We start from the raw sequence: 18,873 nt of genomic DNA on the forward strand, positions 1-18,873 counted from the left end.
CTTTTATGCCCTAACCTTATCTATTCCCTCTCTGGGGTGACGTTTCGTGTGATTTGGGTGAGGTGTTGAATACTACAGTCATAAATGTTTAGCATGTACTTCTTTAGGGTCATTATCATATTCAGGGCTGTGAACTTTAACAATAATTTTACACATAATTAAGCAAAAGGTTTCACTTGGGAACCATGGCCCTCAGGATTCTGCTGCCAAAACAGGGCCATCCTGCCAACACAGGACTCGCTCCCTCTCATACCAAGCATACTCTCATACCAAGCTTGCAGACCTCCATCCACAAAGTTTGTATCAGATAAACAAGAACAAGCTGCTCAATTCCCCTTTGCCCAAGACTGGTGCTTATCACTGACACTAACAAGTCTGACTCTTCTCCACATTATCCACCCCATGACTAGAGTCACTCAATTCGAGATCCAAATCATGTTCATATAAAGTCAATCCTGGGAGTATCCCTTTTGTTTGATTTTTTTTCCTCTCCACTTGGATGCACCTCTATTTCAGTCCATCCAGACACCATGAGAACTTGACAAATCAACACCCAGGTTAGCATAGATTTGATACAAGCGAATAATATACAAAACATAATAATTACAATGCTTACTGTCAATGTAAACTGCAGTAACGAAGCAAGCCATCCTCACAGTGAGAATCCTAATCCACACAGAAGTTTTTTCAGCCATCCTCCTTCTATGCTTCCGTGCCATGTTCATAGCACAGCTGAACAGGGAACTTTTGCTGAGTCTCCGGGAGGAAAAGAGAGTTTATGTCCAGTGGAAGAGGGGACACGTAATTCGGGGAGAGTACAAGGAAGTTGAGAGCATATGCAGAGAAAAAGTCAGGAAGGCCAAAGCCCAGCATGAGCTCAACCTGGCCAATATGGTTAAGGGTAATGAAAAATGCTTTTATAAATATATTAACGGCAAGAGGAGAGCCACCGTGAATCTCCATCCTTTACTGGGCACAAGGGGGAGCATGACTACTGAGGATAAGGAAAAGGCTGAGGTTCTCAATGCCTTCTGTACATCTGTCTTTACTAGTCAGACCAGTTATCCTTGGGGTACTCAGCCTCCTGACCTGGAAGTCTGGGACAGGGAGCAGAAGAAACCCCCCACGATTCAAGTGGAAACAGAGACCTGCTGCTCCACCTATACTGTCACAAGTCCATGGGGCCAGATGGGATCCACCCGAGGGTGCTGAGGCAGTTGGCGGATGTGATTGTTGGACCACTTTCCATCATCTATCAGCAGTCATGGACATCTGGAGAGGTTCCAGATGACTGGAGACTTGCTGATGTGACACGCATCTATAAGAAGGGTCGTAAGGAGGATCCGGGGAACTACAGGTCTGTCAGCCTGGCCTCGGTTCCAGGAAAGGTTATGGAACGGGTCATGTTGAGTGCAATCACGCAGCATATGCGGGACAACCAGGGGATCAGGCCCAGCCAGCATGGGTTCATGAAAGGCAAGCCCTGCCTGACCAACCTCATCTCCTTCTATGATTGGGTGACCCACCTGGTGGATGAGGGAAAGGCTGTTGATATAGTCTACCTAGACTTCAGCAAAGCCTTTGACATGGTCTCCCACAGTTTTCTTCTGTGCTGGGTCCTGCGCTTTGGTCAGAATAACCCCATGTAATGCTACAAGCTTGGGACAGAGTGGCTGGAAAGTTGTGCAGATGAAGAGGGTCACAGAATCATAGAATCATAGAATCACAGAATCATAGAATCATAGAATAGCTTGGGTTACCACACATTAGATCAGGTTGGCCAAGGCCCCATGCAGCCTAGTCTTGAACACCTCCAGGGATGGGGCATCCATAACTTCTCTGAGCAACCTTTTCCAGTGCCTCACTACACTTGCAGTGAAGAATTTCCTAATGTCTAATCTAAATATATCCTCTGTTGAGGAATTTTTGAAACAGCAAGGAGGCCATGACTTGCTGCAGCTGAGCAAACCAAGCTACCAGGACGACTATGAGGAGTTGGCATAATGATGTTCTTCTATCGCCCAATTGAGGAATTAAAAATATTGTTGCAAGCAGCCGGCATTTCTTCAAGGACAAGGTCTACGTGACTGCTACATCAAGGGGGTTGTTTTCCTGCAGTTGTTTGTCTGAGTGCTTTTGAGCAATAATCTTGTGTGAGATACTATCCGCCCCTGCTAAATTGCTATATGAGTCAGGCTATTCGGGTAATAAAAGAGAGCATGATCTAACCGTATTGATGTGTGTCATGTCTTTGGCCATCCTTCCTGCAACAAATGGCGCCTGAACACAGTGGGACCCGGGACATTGGTGAACGAGCTGGACCTCAAAACTTCTACGGGAGAATGGAGGAGTCGGTGAAGACGGGACGAGTAGCGCTGTGAGCCCAGAAGAATGGCGGGAAGTAGGAGATCGCTTATGGGATAAAGGCATCTCAAGTGGAAAGCTGGATAAAGAAGTAAGTGGGACATGATGGACAGTGATTAATGCACTGTGCGGTATGAAAGCCGAGCAGCAGGAGGTGATGGCGGTGGCACAAGCTCTAGCAGTACCTCCTGGGACTGACAGAATGCCTGGTGCAAAGCGCCACCAGCCCCACTGCCCGCCCTGCTGTCAGCTCCGGGCACCCGCCCACCTGCCCCGCCGCCGGCTGCTGCGTTTTTCCAGTTTGAGCGCCCACACGCACGCATTGGGCGCTGCCATGTTCCGCCTGCTGCTGCGACAGGGCCCGCCGCCCCGCGGGCCCCTGCTCGCCGCCACCGCCACCGCCGCTTTCCCCCCGCCACCCCCCTCCCTCGGGCCGGCCCCTCCGCAGCCCGTCGGCCCCTCTGCTGGCGCTGCGGAACGCCGCCAGCAGCTCGGCCAAGGATGTGGGTGGATCCCCTGAAAAGGCAGCCACAGATCTCAGCAGTGAAAACAAGAAACTCAGTAATTCCCAGCAGCTGAAAAAAAGTTTTCAAAGAGCGTGGTGCTGTAGGGGTTTCATTCCATGTTGGAATTTCATTAGTAATTCTAGGAATCTTCTACCTGGCTGTGTCAAGTGGTGTGGATATAACTGGAGTTCTCTTCAAACTTGGTTTCAGTGAATCATAGAATCGCAGTCATCTAGGTTGGAGGAGACCTCCAGGATCACCTGGTCCAACATCTAACCTAACACTAACAGGTCCTCCACTAAACCATAAATTGTTGCAATCTAAAAGGGCTGCTGGTACAGGCACATTTCTGTTGGCATATGCTATTCACAAATTGTTTGCTCCAGGCCCCAGAGCAGAAGTCCCCTGCAGCCTGTGGTGAGGACCATGGTGAAGCAGGCTGTCCCCCTGCAGCCCATGGAGTACCACGGTGGAGCAGGGTTGCACGCTGAAGCCCATGGAGGAGACCACAGTGGAGCAGGTGGACCTGCACTGATGGAGGCTGTGGCCTGTGGAGGACCCCCGCCTGAATAGATTCTGGGACTTGTAGCCCGTGGAGAGGAGACCACACAGGAGCAAGTGACCTGGCAGGAGCTGCTGCCCATGGGGGACCCAGTTGGAGCAGTTTGCTCCTGAGGGATGGACCCTGTGGTACAGACCCATATCTGGAGCAGTTCTTGAAAAGCTGCTGCCTATGGGAAGCCTACGCAGGATCAGTTTGGGAAGGACTGCAACCTGTGGGAGGGACCCCACGTTGGAGCAGGGCAAGAGAGTGACTGAGAAGGAGCAGTGGAGACGAAGTGCTATAGACTGACTGCAACCCCCATTCCCCTGTTCCCCTGCAATGTTTGAGGGGAGGAGATGGAAGAGGGTGGATGGGGTGAAGGTGCTTTTGGTTTCTTTCCTTTGTTTCTCACTTCTCTAGCTTGTTAGTAATAGGCAATAAATCTTACTGTCTCTCTTTGCTGTGTCTGTTTTGCCCGTCACGATAATTGTGGAGCGATCTCCCCATCCTTATCCCTTGAGCCCTTTGCATTGTATTTTCTTCCCCTTTCCCTCTGAGGAGGGGGAGTGAGAAAGCGGATGAGGTAGAGCTCTGCTGCCCACCTGAGTAAAACCACCACAACCCGAGATTGCCTCCAACCTTCACATCACCCATAAGTCCTTCTCTATTTATGAGCAAAAGGTCCAGCAGGGCACGGTCCCTAGTTGGCTCATTCACCAACTGTCAGGAAGTTGTCTTCCACATGCTCTAGAAACTCACATTCATAAAATTCCATTGAACGTCAAAGGGCCAATTGGGAATGACTGTAGCGTATTGCTGTTAGGTCAGTCAAGTACAACTTTGACCGGATTGTTTGTTTTGCTGAGGATAATTGATACCAATTATAATGGACAAAAAAAAAAAAAGATGCGGAGAGACGCGGGACGCGGAGATGCAGGACGCGGAGAGATGCGGAACAGAGAAGTGGTGAGACGTGGTGAGACGTGGAACAGAGTCGCGGAGAGACGTGGGACACAGTGAGATGCGGAACAGAGATGCGGAGAGACGAGGGACGCAGTGAGACGCAGGATGCGGAGAGATGCGGAACAGATGCAGAGAGACGTGGGACGCGGTGAGACACGGGACGCAATATTGTATCAGACTCACAGTATGCTGAGCAGGACCAGTTTGGGTGCCAAGCCTAGTTGTGGAGGCTGCCCAAGATATCTCAAGGGATGGGGAAGTTGCTGATGGTGATTCTAATACTGCCAGCAGGGCTTGCGCTTGTGACCAAGATCGAGCCACGACAAAATCTGTGGGTGACATGGGTGTGAGGACTTTAAGGGATTGTGCTATATGAACTTCTCTGATCACAGTGAGTCAATTCACAAATCCATTAACTTTCCTGAAGGAGCACACGGGAAAGACTCAACATGATATTAGTCCTTTTGATCAATGGCTTGCTGATTTGTTTGGGATGATGCCTAGATGGTTACTGGGATTAATCAAAGAGGGATTAAGTCTTCTGCTTCTTGTGGCGTTAATCATCATTGCGTGTTGTGTTGTGATAAATGTGGTTAAAAAGTTACTTGCAAAACTGTTATATAGTGATGGGGTAATGGTTGGACCAGATGATCTTGGAGGTCTTTTCCTTAATGATTCTATGATTCTAATACCTAATTGGAATTTTCTGTGCTGCAACTCTCATCTGTTGCCATTTCAGAAGAAAAAAAAAATTCTATCCAGAACAAAATTTGTTGAAGAAAGGTGAATAGATTGGATTTTTAGAAATACTTGTGGACAAATTGATTTCAAGGAGGAACAAAGTTTGCATGTTCATTTGCCATGTAGCTGTTTTTTTCTATGCAAAAATTGGCTGTGACAGCATCTTGCCCTCTGGAAAAGAAGAATGTGAATATGTATGCATTAGAAGAGTACACTCACTTATAAGATCAAAAATTGTACAAAATAGGCCAGCCTCTAAAATGAAGAATTGTACTTCCACCACTAGCTGCTAAGTTTAGTTCAATTTAATAATATATTATGTGGTTTGTATATAATGTAATTGCAGTATTCACTCCTTATGTACTTTAGGTATATACACACATTTTGGTTCCGGAGTCGTCTATCTGCAAGCCACATCAGATTTCTTTGTCAAGTGTGGTGTGTGGGGGGAAGTAATACATATTGCTTAGTAAACTTTAGCTTATTATTTCTATCTTTAGTTCCCTCTTTATATAAATAACATTATAAATGGACTTATTTACATAAATAGGTTCCTTATTAATAAATAAAGTAATATTTTTTTCTGCTAATACTATTTATTAGTTGACTTCTTATGGCATTTTTTTTCACAGTTTGAACTTTGTCATGTTTAATTTATAAACATCCTTTGATTTTACATTATATCATACCCTTCTATTTTCCATTATTCTCATTCACTGTGATAAAATGGGTCTTTTTACTCATGTGGTATTCATTGTAAACTTTGCTTTTTAAGGTGTTTTAAATTATTTTAAACCCAACATTTTTTATTCTATAATTGTTATCAAATTTTACTTAAATAGATTTTTGTGTGTATCACAGTTTACAGGGACTTCCCCTGATAGCCAGGACTGCTGATAAATGATGGAAAGGGGCTCACTGAGCACTTTCCCCAACTCCCTCAGTACCCTCAGGTGGATCCCATCTGACCCCCATAGACTTGCAGATATCTAAGTGGTATAGCAGGTTGCTAACCATTTCCTTGTGGGTTACAATGACTTCATTCTGCTCCCCATCCCTATCTACCATCTCAGGGGTCTGAGTACCTGGAAAACAACTGATCTTGCTGCTAAAGACTGAGGCAAAGAAGGCATTAAGTACCTCAGCCTTTTCCTCATCTCTTGTTGTCTTCCACATGCTCTAGAAACCTCCTAGACTGTTTCCTCTACTGTATTGTATTTCTAGCAGACATTTGGTAAGTTGAAGTCCTCCATGAGAACAAAGGCTAGTGGTTGCGAGACTTCTCCCAGCTGTTTGTAGAATATTTTGTCTGCCTCTTTGGCCTGGTTAGGCGGTATTTAACAGACGCCCACCAGGACATCTGCCTCTTTGTCCTTCCCCTTGATTCTTACCCATAAACATTCAACCCTGTCATTGCCATTATTAATCTCTATTATTAATATTAAAGAAAGATTTCCCTTTTTGGAGGTTACCATATAATGTTCCACTCTTTCGCAACAGGTAGGAGAGGGTTTGACCCTGGGTTCACAGAGGCTTCTGCCTCTAACTCAAGATAGTTCAGCAGAAAAACTTGGAAATATTTAACAGGTTAAACTTCAGAAAGGGTGAAGGTGGATGAGGTTGAGAGTTCCAGCAAAATTTAGGATTGAACTAGAGCTCAACAGTGGCAGAATTTGTGCTGTGCCCAGGGCAGGAATATAAGAACATGCACACAAGTGTGGCAGCTTTGTTGGAAGGTGAAGTATTCTTGACTGGACAAGACCCTACGCAATCAAATGTGGCTTCAAAATTGACTCTATTTTGAGAAGTGGACCTGGACCAGATGACCACCAGAGTTTCCTTCCAGCTAAAATTATTCTTTGACTTCATGATTCCTGCTGTATATAGATGTTAGTTCAGACACTATTTAGACAGGTTTATCCAAATGGCAATTCTGCTTGTTTTGAGAGAGGGAGTTAGGAGAATCTTATCAAGTAGTGATAGAGCGCTGACAGCATTAAATTAGGATGCTACTTAGTGTCTTTGCTAACTGTTGTGCATTGTGCAAATTAACTAAAGCAAGAAGCCTTGGGCCCCTTACCAAGGTCAGTCTCCTAATAAGAGTGCGAGCCTATCTTAAGAAACTGGTAGAAACTGGTCCTGCAGATGGACAAAAGCCAAGGAGCAACTGAGTCTGTGCAAAGACAAGAGGTCAACTAGCGGTGACAGGGAAGACTTATCAACCTTCAGCCTCACAACCTCCGACCACCACCATCAGCAAGCGCAGATGGGAGGACTTTATGGAAATGACTCACTGGAACTAATTTTAATATGAAGCAGGGACAGATTATGAATATGTATAGGCACATTGTGAAACTTCATGCATATGTAACTCTTTACTGCATATAACCAAGGCAAGTTGCCACATCAGGTGTGCATGATTTTGGTGGGACTACCCCCTGTCCTGCCCAGCACTGAATAGACATACCTACTTTACAATCTTACTGATTGTGGAGTCCATTTTCCACAAGTCATGGTATGAAACACCCCTTTGGCCAGTTTGGGTCAGCTGTCCTGGTTCTGTCCCCTCACAGTCTCTTGTGCATCCCCAGACTGCTCACGGGCAGGGCTATGTGAGAAGCTGAAAAGTCCTTGGCTTAGTGTAAGTAACAACTGTTTAAATCGGGCGCCGCCGATTTAAGAAAGAAAATTGTCCTGGAGAATATATTCCCTCAGGGGCTATTTCTCTAAGGAAGTGAAATGGAGACCTAACAGTTTTCGTTGAAGATTTGGGTAGCACAGAAATATATTTGAGGAGTTTGGGAGCCAGATTTGTTAATTCCTCTAGGTAGATGATGCACCTCTGTTGAAGACTATATACTAAGAATGATAGGCACATATCTTCTGGGGGGAAAAAAAAAAAAAAACTTTTTTTTTTTTTTTAAGTATTTTTAAATATTTTAACACTTTGTTATTAATCAAAAATATTTTAGTGCAGATGTCCACATAGACATACAGTGTAAGAGTTCTCTAATATTTTGATATGTAATTTGATAGGTACACAAACAAAGACTTCTCTGCGTAGACTGTGTAGATGCAAGGATTTTATTCTTTGGTGTATAAGCTATTTTTACATGACCATTTATTTGTGAATGACAGTATATTAACATCTCTTCAATTAAAAAAATAATAAAAAGAAAAGGGCATACCATTGCCAGGTACCTTACCTTACCTTACCTTACCTTACCTTACCTTACCTTACCTTACCTTACCTTACCTTACCTTACCTTACCTTATCGAAGTGCAGGTGGACAGTGTTTGCTGCCTGCTAATAAAGAGGAACTGTACAAATAAATACAAATTGTGCTATTAGCTGTTGGCTTTGAGAGGTAAGATTTGAAACTAGTAGTAAGAACTTGGCAGTAGAGTTGATGCAGAGTCAGAAATTGAAGCTGTGAAATGTTAATTGAACTGCTACAAGGAAGTAGGTGAGCATTGTGGCTTAGTTGATTAAGATGGTGAAGCATTAAAAAGTGTCAAATGGAGAGGTTAGATCTGTGTTTAATCATCTAGACATTACTGTTTCTGAAATGGTAATTCAGCTTATTAAGTATAAATTTTAATTAATGTTATTTTCAGCCTGCAACATTTTAAATGTATTGTTTCCAAGATATTACAGTAACCATTAGACACCTTGGCAACAATTCTATGCAAAACAATTTGTTAAGGGATTTTGTACTGACTTCATAAGAACACTTTCAACATTTTAATCAACATAAGTCACACAGAACTAAGGGTATATTTCAAATGCAGTTATTTATGCAAAAAAGTAACAGTGCCTTGAAATTGTTGCAATTAATTCTGCATGTGTTGCTTCTAATTTCAACAGGTAACTGAGCTAGAATGTGTAAGCAGTCAAGCCAATGTAGTCCACACACATAAAACAGAATTAAACCAGACAATACAGGAATTCGAATCTACATTGAAGAAAAAAGAAGAGGTATTTGCTAAAATTTATTCTTGGCTTTTCTGTTGCATCATTTCTAAAGGCATTTCAGTATTAATCTTGTTATGGCTGGAACATACTGTAGCATTTCCTGTAGATGTTAAAAAGTAAAATCAATTTTTCAGCTTCTGTGAAATGATTGATATTTTTCCTTGTATATACTTGCATCAGTCCAATATAGTGCTGAGTATGTGAAGAACAGATTCTTTGCTTTTACTGAGCATCTCTCTGCAAAAGTAAGCCTGCATTGAGACACGTGGTTTCTTCAGAGCAATCATTACACTGATGCACTCCAACTAAGAAGAAAAACAGTTGTAAACACACTTTCCCTTTTCTGGACAGTGGGGTTTGGAGCAAGAAATAGGTCAATGCCTTTTTTTTTCAGGCCAATCTGTCAGTTTTCAGGCCAATAAGTCGCCCCCATAGTCAAGTCAAAACAATGGAAACGGAAGTCATCTCGTTTAGTAAGGGAAGAAGCCTCTCCTAAGAAGGAGGGAGAAGAGGAAAAGGCAGGCACCTCTAAAGCAGAGCCATCACAAAAACAGCAGGAAGAAGAGATGGAAATCATAAAGGAATCAGAAATCACTCGATCCCTATCCCTGAGTGAGTTGCAAGAAATACGAAAGGATTATGGTCGACACCCAAGTGAACACATCCTCACCTGGCTGCTTCGATGCTGGGATGCTGGGGCCAATAGCCAACAATTAGAAGGCAATGAAGCCAAGCAGCTGGGATCCCTCTCTAGAGAAAGGGTAATTGACAAAGGAATTGGGAGAGGGACACAGGTTCTCAGCCTCTGGAGACGCCTCCTGGCAGCTGTGAAAGAAAGGTATCCCCAGAAGGAAGATATTGTATATCAAGTAGGCAAGTGGGCCACTATGGAGAAAGGTCTCCAGCATCTGCGGGAATTAGCTGTGCGGGAGATGATTTATAGTGATTTGGACAATGCCCAGACACCTTGAGATCCCGATGAAGTCCAGTGCACAGCATCCATGTGGTGTAAATTGGTGCAGAGTGCACCATCATCACATGCCAGCAAACTGGCAGTAATTAACTGGGATGAGGGTATGGGACCAACAATGTATAAATCTGTCCTGCCAGCTTCAAAAATATGAAGACAATCTCTCTGCTCCAGTACAGGCCTGTGTCTTGGCTGTAGAAAGACTGTTCCAAAGGCTTCACGACCCTGTAGAAAAAGCATCTCCCTCCTCATCCGGATGGAGTGATATTTCAGCCACTAAGAATCAGTATTTTCCTGCTGGAGGGAGAGAGCACCCAAGACGCACACCACGTGGAATGTTGTGGTTTTATCTATGTGACCACGGGGAAGATATAAGGAAGTTGCCGAGGCGGTAAAAAAAAGACTTGCCAAGGCAATCGGCTCTGGGGCAGACGCGTTCTGCAGTGGAACAGGGGATTGGGACAGGCGGGGCTTTTTTTCCAGCATCGAGGCCACTCAAACCAGCCGAGGGAGCCACCAGGACCCGGCAGCCCTTGCGAGGGAGGCTGACGAGGCGTAGGTTGAGCCAGCAGCGCCCCCTCTGCCCTGACGTTCAAAAACAGCCCCTAGGGAGCACAGCGAGCAGGACGGGCAAACAGGGTGTGGTGTGTCAGAAGGGCAGGGCGTGGCAGTTTGCACGGCAGTTTGCTCAGGCAGGGCAGAGTGTCCCTCCCTGCTCAGGAGAACAGCTTGTCTATCAGCTGTCTTCCTGTAGCTAAACCACCATGGTCTGCACTAGGCAGAAAGCTCTTTCTAGAAAGTCTGTGATGTCTAAAACTGAGTGCCCGCTCAAAAATGAGGCAGTTCAGGTCTCTGGATGCAGGGAGTGTCTGAGCCTCTTGTTGCCCTCAGAGGGCAGCAGAGACACCGTGTGTGTAAGGTGTGAGCAGGTGGATGACCTGGTGGCAGAGCTCAAGGAGGAGGTAGAGAGGTTGAGGGCCATCAGGGAGTGTGAGCGGGAGATAGACTGGTGGAGCAACTTGGTGCCAGGCCTGAAGGAGAGGTACTGGGCTGAGACACCCCAAATGGCAGTGGACCCCCTGCCCTGTCGCAGTCGGGCAGAGGGAGGGGACCTGGGAGTTGAGGAGGAATGGAAACAGGTCCCTGCTCAACATCAAAGGCAATGCCCCTTCCCTACCAGCCCCACCTTCCCAGGTGCCCTTACACAACAGGTTTGAGGCCCTGGAGCTTGAGAGACAGGTGGGTGAGGATGATGTAGTAGGTCTACCCAGGAGGATGCCCAGGGCGAGGAAGTCGACTCCACAGCTCAAGACTGCCTCCACCAAGAAAGGTAGAAGGGTAATCATTGTAGGTGACTCCCTTCTCAGGCAGGAAAAGGATGAGGTTGAGGGTCTGGACAATAGTCCGAACCCGGGAAGCAAACCTGCAAAGCGTGTCAGGATTGGTGGAAGTACTGAGCATATGGATCGGGGCCGGGCAGAGCACTGTATCACAACCAGTGCCACAAAAAAAGAACGGAGAGTCTTAGTGATCGGAGACTCCTTGCTGAGGGGCCCCGAGGCTCCCATTTGTCACCCAGATAACCTATCCAGAGAGGTGTGCTGTCTTCCTGGGGCACGTGTCAGAGACGTTAGGAAGGCTCTGCCACAGCTCATTAAACCGGAAAATTACTATCTTCTTGTTGTCATTCAGGTTGGATCCCGGGAAGCTGCAACTAGAAAAATGAGGAATATTAAAAAAGACTTTGCATCCCTGGGAAGGTTGTTGAAGGGATCAGGGGCGCAGGTAGTGTTCTCCTCTGTCCTCCCGCTGGGTGACCGGGACCCAGAAAGAAGGAGAATGGGACAGGTGAACGACTGGCTGAGGGGGTGGTGTCTGGATCAAGGATTTAGATATTTCGATCTTGGGCAGCCCTTTGAGAAGCTGTGTACGTGGGCTGCTGACCAACTCCAACTCAGTATGTGGGGCACAAGTGTGTTGGGGAGCAAACTCTCTGGGCTAATTACCAGGGCTTTAAACTAGGTTTGACAGGGGAAGGGAGGGGAGCTAAAAGTGACAGAGAAGGGCTGGGGGAAGTTGTCACTGCTGTCATTGTTGAAGATAGTAGGGAAAGACCTCTGAGTTGTCCCATAGGATCGTCCGAGGGCTCCTCAGAGAAGGTAATGATCCCGATACCCCATCCGGAATTTTCTTCTTCTTGCATCCCTCCAGGGGTAACTGTGCCTGCTGCTTCCCTAAAGTGCCTGTATACCAATGTGCGGAGCATGGGAAATAAACAGGATGAGCTCGAGATCTGTGTTTGGTCGCGGGGCCATGATCTCGTTGCAATCACAGAGACGTGGTGGGACAGCTCGCACGACTGGAATGCTGTCATGGAGGGCTATGTCCTTTTTAGGAAAGACAGGCTGGGGAAGTGAGGGGGTGGGGTTGCCCTTTATGTGAGGGAACAATTAGAGTGTACCCAGCTCCACCTGGGGGAGGGTGAAGGACAAGTGAAGAGCTTGTGAGTGAGAATTAAGGGTCAGGCTGGTATGGGGGACACTGTTGTGGGGGTGTATTACAGGTCACCAGATCAGGAGGAGGAGGTTGATGAGGCCTTCTACAAGCAGCTAGTAGTAGCCTCACGATCACGGGCACTGGTTCTCATGGGGGACTTCAGTTTTCCGGACATCTCTTGGGTAAGCAACTCTGCCAGGCATGCGCAGTACAAACGGTTCCTACAATACATTGAAGACAATTTTCTGACGCAGGTGGTAGAGGAGCCGATGAGGAAGGGGGTGCTCCTGGACCTTGTCCTTACCAACAGGGATGGGCTTGTTAGGGATGTGAAGGTCAGGGGCAGCTTGGGATGCAGCAACCATGAGATGGTGGAGTTCAATTTGGAACTTGGTGGAATTAAGACTAAAAGCATGATTGCAACCCTGGACTTTCGGAGAGCCAACTTTGACCTCTTCTGGGACCTGCTTGGGAGTATCTCATGGGCTAGGTTACTAGAAGGCAAGGGTGCATATGAGAGCTGGACTACATTTAACCAGCACTTCTTCCAGCTCAGGATCGGTGCCTCCCTAAGAGTAGGAAATCAGGGAAGGGGGGCAGGAAACCTGCGTGGATGAGCAAGGAGCTCATCGACAAGATCAAAAGGAAGAGGAAGGTTTATGAAATGTGGAAAAGGGGCCTGTCCTCTTGGGAGGAGTATAGAAGTGTTGTCAGGGCCTGCAGGGACGCAACAGGGAAAGCTAAAGCCCACCTAGAGATGAGGCTTGCAAAAGAGATAAAAGATAATAAGAAGGGTTTTTTAAAGTATGTAAACAGTAAAAGGAAGACTAGGGATAATGTGGATCCCTTGCTGAACGAGGGGGCTGTCCTGGTAAAGGGGGACGCTGAGAAGGTGTAGATACTGAATGCTTTCTTTGCTTCAGTCTTTTCTTCAAGGACTCCCCACTGGGACTCCTCAACCCTGGAGGGAGGAGAAAGAGTCTGGGAAGTGGAGATCAACCCCCTTGTTGACAAGGGAGTGATTCGGGAGCATCTGAGTGGGCTCAGTGCACGCAAATCCATGGGTCCCGATGGGATGCATCCACGTGTGCTAAGGGAGTTGGCAGAGGTGATTGCCGAACTGCTCTCTATCATCTCTTAAAGGTCCTGGAGAACAGGAGAGATGCCTGAAGATTGGAGGATAGCCAATGTCACTCCTGACTTCAAGAAGGGCAAGGAGGAGGATCTGGGAAACTACAGGCCAGTCAGTCTCACCTCTGTCCCTGGAAAGGTGTTGGAACAGCTTGTTCTGGATGCCATCTCCAAGCAATTGGAAGAGAAGAAGGTTATGAGGAGTAGTCAGCATGGATTCACCAACCCAGGCAGCCTGCTCTAAGGAACCTACTTTGGCAAGGGGGTTGGACCCGATGATCTTTAGAGGCCCCTTCCAACCCCTTCAGTTCTGTGATTCTGTGAAAATTATGGAGAAGATTATCCTGAGAGTTATTGAAGCGTAAATAGGGGATACCGCAGTCATTGGTTCCAGTCAACATGGGTTTACGAGGGGTAGGTCCTGTTTGACTAACTTAATTTCTTTTTATGATAAGATCACCCATCTAGTCGATCAAGGGAAACCAGCTGATGTGATCAGATGATTGTGGATTTCGGTAAAGCTTTTAACACAGTTTCAACACAGTTTCCCATAGGATCCTACTGGACAAAATGTCCAGCAAACAGGTAAACAAAAACATCATACGATGGGTGAGCAGTTGGCTGACGGCAGGGCTCAAAGGGTTGTGGTAAATGGGTCCACATCAGGCTGGCGGACAGTCCTTGTGGGGTCCCTCAAGGCTCCATTTTAGGGCCAGTCCTCTTCAATGTTTTGGATATAGGACTAGAAGGTGTTTTGAGCAAATTTCCTGATGGCACTAAACTTGGAGGAATTCTGGACACTATTGAGGGTGGAAAGGCCTTGCAGCGATATGGACAGATTGGAGATCTGGGCCATCACCAACCGCATGAAGTTTAACAAGAGCAAGTGCCAGGTCCTGCACCTGGGACAGGGTAATCTTTCGAGGTCCCTTCCAATCCCTTCAGTTCTGTGATTCTCTGAAGTTGGATGGTGAACCTACTTCATCCCTAGCTGCTCAGGTACGTGAACTGAAAGGAAATACATCAGCAAGAAGAGGGTCTCCTAAGAAAAATGCTGCTCCAGTGTCTGTTTGGCAGTTCCCCAGAGTCAGTAGAAGGGCTGACCCAGATCCCATTTGTGACCCTGATGAAGGGACCTCTGCTTCTCATTTGCAAAAATTAAGTGGCGGACACTCCAACCAGGACTAGAGGGGCCCTGCCTCTGGCCAGGTAGAGGAGAGGGATAATCGGATTTATTGGACTGTGTGGATCCGATGACCTGGCACATAGGAACCACAAGAATACAAAGCTCTAGTGGACACTGGCGCACAATGTACCTTAATGCCATCAGGCTACCAAAGGACAGAACTCATCTCTATCTCTGGAGTGACAGGGGGATCCCAACAACTAACTGCATTGGAAGCTGAAGTGAGTCTAACTGGGAATGAGTGGCAAAAGCATCCCATTGTGACTGGCCCAGAGGCTCCATGCATCCTTGGCATAGACTACCTCAAGAGAGGGTACTTCAAGGATCCAAAAGGGTACCTGTGGGGTTTTGGCATAGCAACTTTGAGCACAGAGATTAGGCAGCTGTCTACCCTGCCTGGCCTTTCAGAAGACCCTTCCGTTGTAGGATTGCTGAAGGTTGAAGAACAGCGTGTACCAATCGCTACCACAACTGTGCACCGGCGGCAATATTACACCAAGCGAGACTCCCAGATTGCCATCCATGAGTTGGTTCATCAGCTGGAGAGCCAAGGAGTGATCAGCAAGACTCACTCACCCTTTAATAGTTCTATATGGCCAGTGCGAAAGTCTAATGGAGAGTGGAGGCTAATGGTGGACTATCGAGGCCTGAACGAAGTCACCACCACTGAGTGCTGCAGTGCCGGACATGCTAGAACTCCAGTACGAACTAGAGTCCAAGGTAGCCAAGTGGTACGCCACAATTGATATTGCTAATGCATTTTTCTCCATCCCTCTAGCAGCAGCATGCAGGCCGCAGTTTGCTTTCACTTGGAGGGGCATCCAATACACCTGGAATCAACTGCACCAGGGGTGGAAACGCAGCCCTACCATTTGCCACGGACTGATCCAGTCTGCACTGGAACAAGGGAGATCTCCTGAATACCTGCAGTACATTGATGATATCCTCATGTGGGGCAACACCACAGAAGAAGCTTTTAAGAAAGGGAAGAAAATAATCCGTATTCTCCTGAAAGCTGGTTTTGCCATTAAACAGAGTAAGGTCAAGGGACCTGCACAGGAAATCCAGTTCTTGGGGGTAAAATTGCAGGAAATGGAAGAACGTCTTTTCCAAACTGCCACATTTTTAAGAGATTAGCTTCACATTGGTATTGTTTCCTGTTTTGGTCCCTTTCCCTTTTGAATTATGAAGATGCAAAGAAATCCTTTCCAAAAGGATTTCTGGGAGGTAAATATGCCCTTCCAGGAAAAAGTATTTATTAGCTTTAAGTTTGATACCTTTTAGTTTCATTAACTCTTGAAATAATCTAAGAAAAAATTTCTCTTCCATTCTTTATTTTATATATAATGCTATTTTTATACCTTATTACTGTACTCTTGGTGTGTTAAAGATATATTTCTTTTTGAATCCTTTTTCAGAAATCAGTGGTCAAATCAGATAATTTCTGATGCTCAGCCCTGCTGCTAGTGACATGATAAGCAGCTCACAGATGAACATTGTATTTTTATCTTGAAAAAAAAATGAAGAAGGCTGGATTAAAATAGAATTTAAAGCATAAGATTGTTTCTCTAATTACAGGGACCCTTAATTTTCCAGGAGAAAAAAATATTTCAGATCTTTTGTACTGGAAAGATGCTTGCACTTTTATAACAAATAAAATACTTATCTGTATTGTTTATTCACAGTGGAAATGCTGTTTTGGAACTGTGATTCAATAATATTGGGAGCAGGGCTTAAACTTCATGTGCTATGATGTACAGTAGCCAATTGCCAGTTTTCATTTTATTGCAATGGCTTTCTCTGAGAGAAGCAGCAGCAGCCAGCTTACCTGCACTGACTCTGAGCCAGGTAATGTGTTGCTAAAGAGTTTTTTTCTTCTCCCTCAGGAAATAGAAAGATTGAAACAAGAAATTGACAGTTCCAGAGATCTCCACGCACAGAGGGGCTCTTTGTCTCAGAAGTTACAGGTGAGTTATAGTGCATCATCTTAATTTAGATAGAATGTCAAAATTATCTTCAAGTAAGCAGTTCACAGCACCTTGTGCTATATATTTATTGAATCTGATAGATAAGTATATAGGTTAGATTGCATGCTACCTCCCTGGGCAGCCTGTTCTAGAGCTCCGTCACCCTCACCGTGAAGAAATTCTTTCACATGTTGGTGCAGAACTTCCTGGGCTCTATCTTGTGACCATTACTCCTTGTGCTGTCCCTGCAAACCACTGAAAAGAGGTTGGCCAAATCCCTCCATCTCCCACACCTCAGGTATTTATACACATTGATGAGATCCCCTCTCAGTCTTCTTTTCTCCAGGCTGAACAGACCCAGGTCTCTCAGCCTTTCCTCATAAGGAAGATGCTCCAGGCCCCGTATCATCTTTGTGGCCCTCTGCTGGACTCTTTCCAGGACTCTTTCCTGTCTTTTTTGTACCGGGGAACCCAGAACTGGAAATGACCCAAATTTCATCTAGTACTCCACAGAGTACTTTGGGGCTAGCAGATGTCCTTCATAGATACATATTCTGGACAGTTATGGTCCCATTTTCACAGCAGTATCTTCTCATAGGTCTTGTGTGCCATTGAACTGTCAGGTTCTATATCATCATGTTGGGATGAGTCTGTATTCAGCTTCTAAACATTCTCTGGTACAGTAAAAGTTAAAGCATTATTGTGTAATACAGACTTTAAAAACAGAATATGACATTTTCTTGGAATTATTTAGAATCACTGTGGCTTTATTGTGTGTTTTTTCTTTACTTTTTCTTTATTTTGTATATACCCTCCCTTGCTATGTCTGAGCTACTGACCAGCCAGCACAGAGAATCCTGCCTTGGGAAGCACCAGCCTTCTGAATGAGGCTGCCCCAGTGCTTAGACAGGTTTAAACTCTGAATTCAGACTTCAGAGATAAGTTTAGATAATACTGGAAACTGAGGCATTAAATAGTTCCAAATACAAAGTGCTGAAAAGTCACTCTCACTGTTCTGCATCTCAACCTAAATCACCCTAAAAGCAAGCCTTGTCTGGCTATCCTCAGCTTAAAAATCACTAAGCAGGTATTCTTTTAAATGCATTATATGAATTGGAACTTCCTTGAATCTCATTTTAACCTACAGAATAAACAACATAAGATCAAAGTAAGTTTATTATTTGTTCCCCATTCTTGCATCAAATTATTTGTAAAAAGTACATTATGGTGCTTCTTTAAAGATTTTGAGTACATCTAAGCTTACCTGTTCCACTATTCCAAAAATTGTTGTTGGCTTTAGACTAAGCATGGGAGCCTTCAGCTGAAAAGGAAATTTAGAAGCTCAAAAAGTTTCTCAGGGCCCTTGACGCTTAATAATTTCATTACCAATGTTGAGAAGACATATCAATGAATCATGATCAGTGTGACTCTCGCTGTAAATCAGGATATCTTCATTACTATATGTCTGATTCCTAAATATAGCTGTTTTGTATGGTTTGAATATTTTATTCTGATCCTTGCTCTGAATTCCAGAAGAGATTATTACAGTGACTAGCAATGGAGGGGGTTAGAGGGAAATGCTTTATGCTGGATATGGAAAGAAGTTCCTACATCTAATCTAAAACTTTTGTTTTGTTTTGTTTTTTACCTGGGTGCTCCTGCCCCAACAGCTCACAGCAGAACAATTCCTAAATTTAAGAGCATTTGAGGAGGACCTGAAAGATGTTCAGGGCTAGATACAGGCCAGCAGGCTGCTCTTCAGACCCAGCTGGTGTCCATGTGAAATAAAACCATATACATATCCATGCATTTGTTCCAAAGTGATCTCTTTCATCACTGGCTTCCCTAGTTGGAGAAATTAATTTATCTGGATTAAGAGCAGTGGCAAGGAGACTTCCTAGAGCACATGAGTTTGGTGATTAGAAGAGGAACAGTGACAGGAGAAGCAGAAAGTGTGAGCAACCACTTTTGTGTGAGCTACAGAAAGGACTGTGTCATTCCTGCAGAGCTGAGAGGGCCCTGAATTCCC

The 18,873-nt window shown here is 45.3% G+C and overlaps 1 protein-coding gene across 1 annotated transcript in view; it reads left to right on the plus strand.

The window, feature by feature from the left end:
- LOC311220822 (homer protein homolog 1-like) overlaps positions 1-18,873 on the plus strand; it is a gene marked incomplete at both ends in the record, with an annotated part of 117,547 nt that overhangs the window by 88,676 nt on the left and 9,998 nt on the right. Inside the window, 2 exons of the mRNA XM_084304438.1 lie at positions 8,987-9,097; positions 16,764-16,844. Coding sequence (XP_084160564.1) covers positions 8,987-9,097; positions 16,764-16,844 — 192 coding nt within the window. The remainder of the gene's footprint in view (positions 1-8,986; positions 9,098-16,763; positions 16,845-18,873) is intronic.

Source organism: Netta rufina (assembly GCF_964035555.1).
Source record: "Netta rufina genome assembly, chromosome: W".
In the NCBI taxonomy this organism is placed as follows: Eukaryota; Metazoa; Chordata; class Aves; order Anseriformes; family Anatidae; genus Netta; species Netta rufina.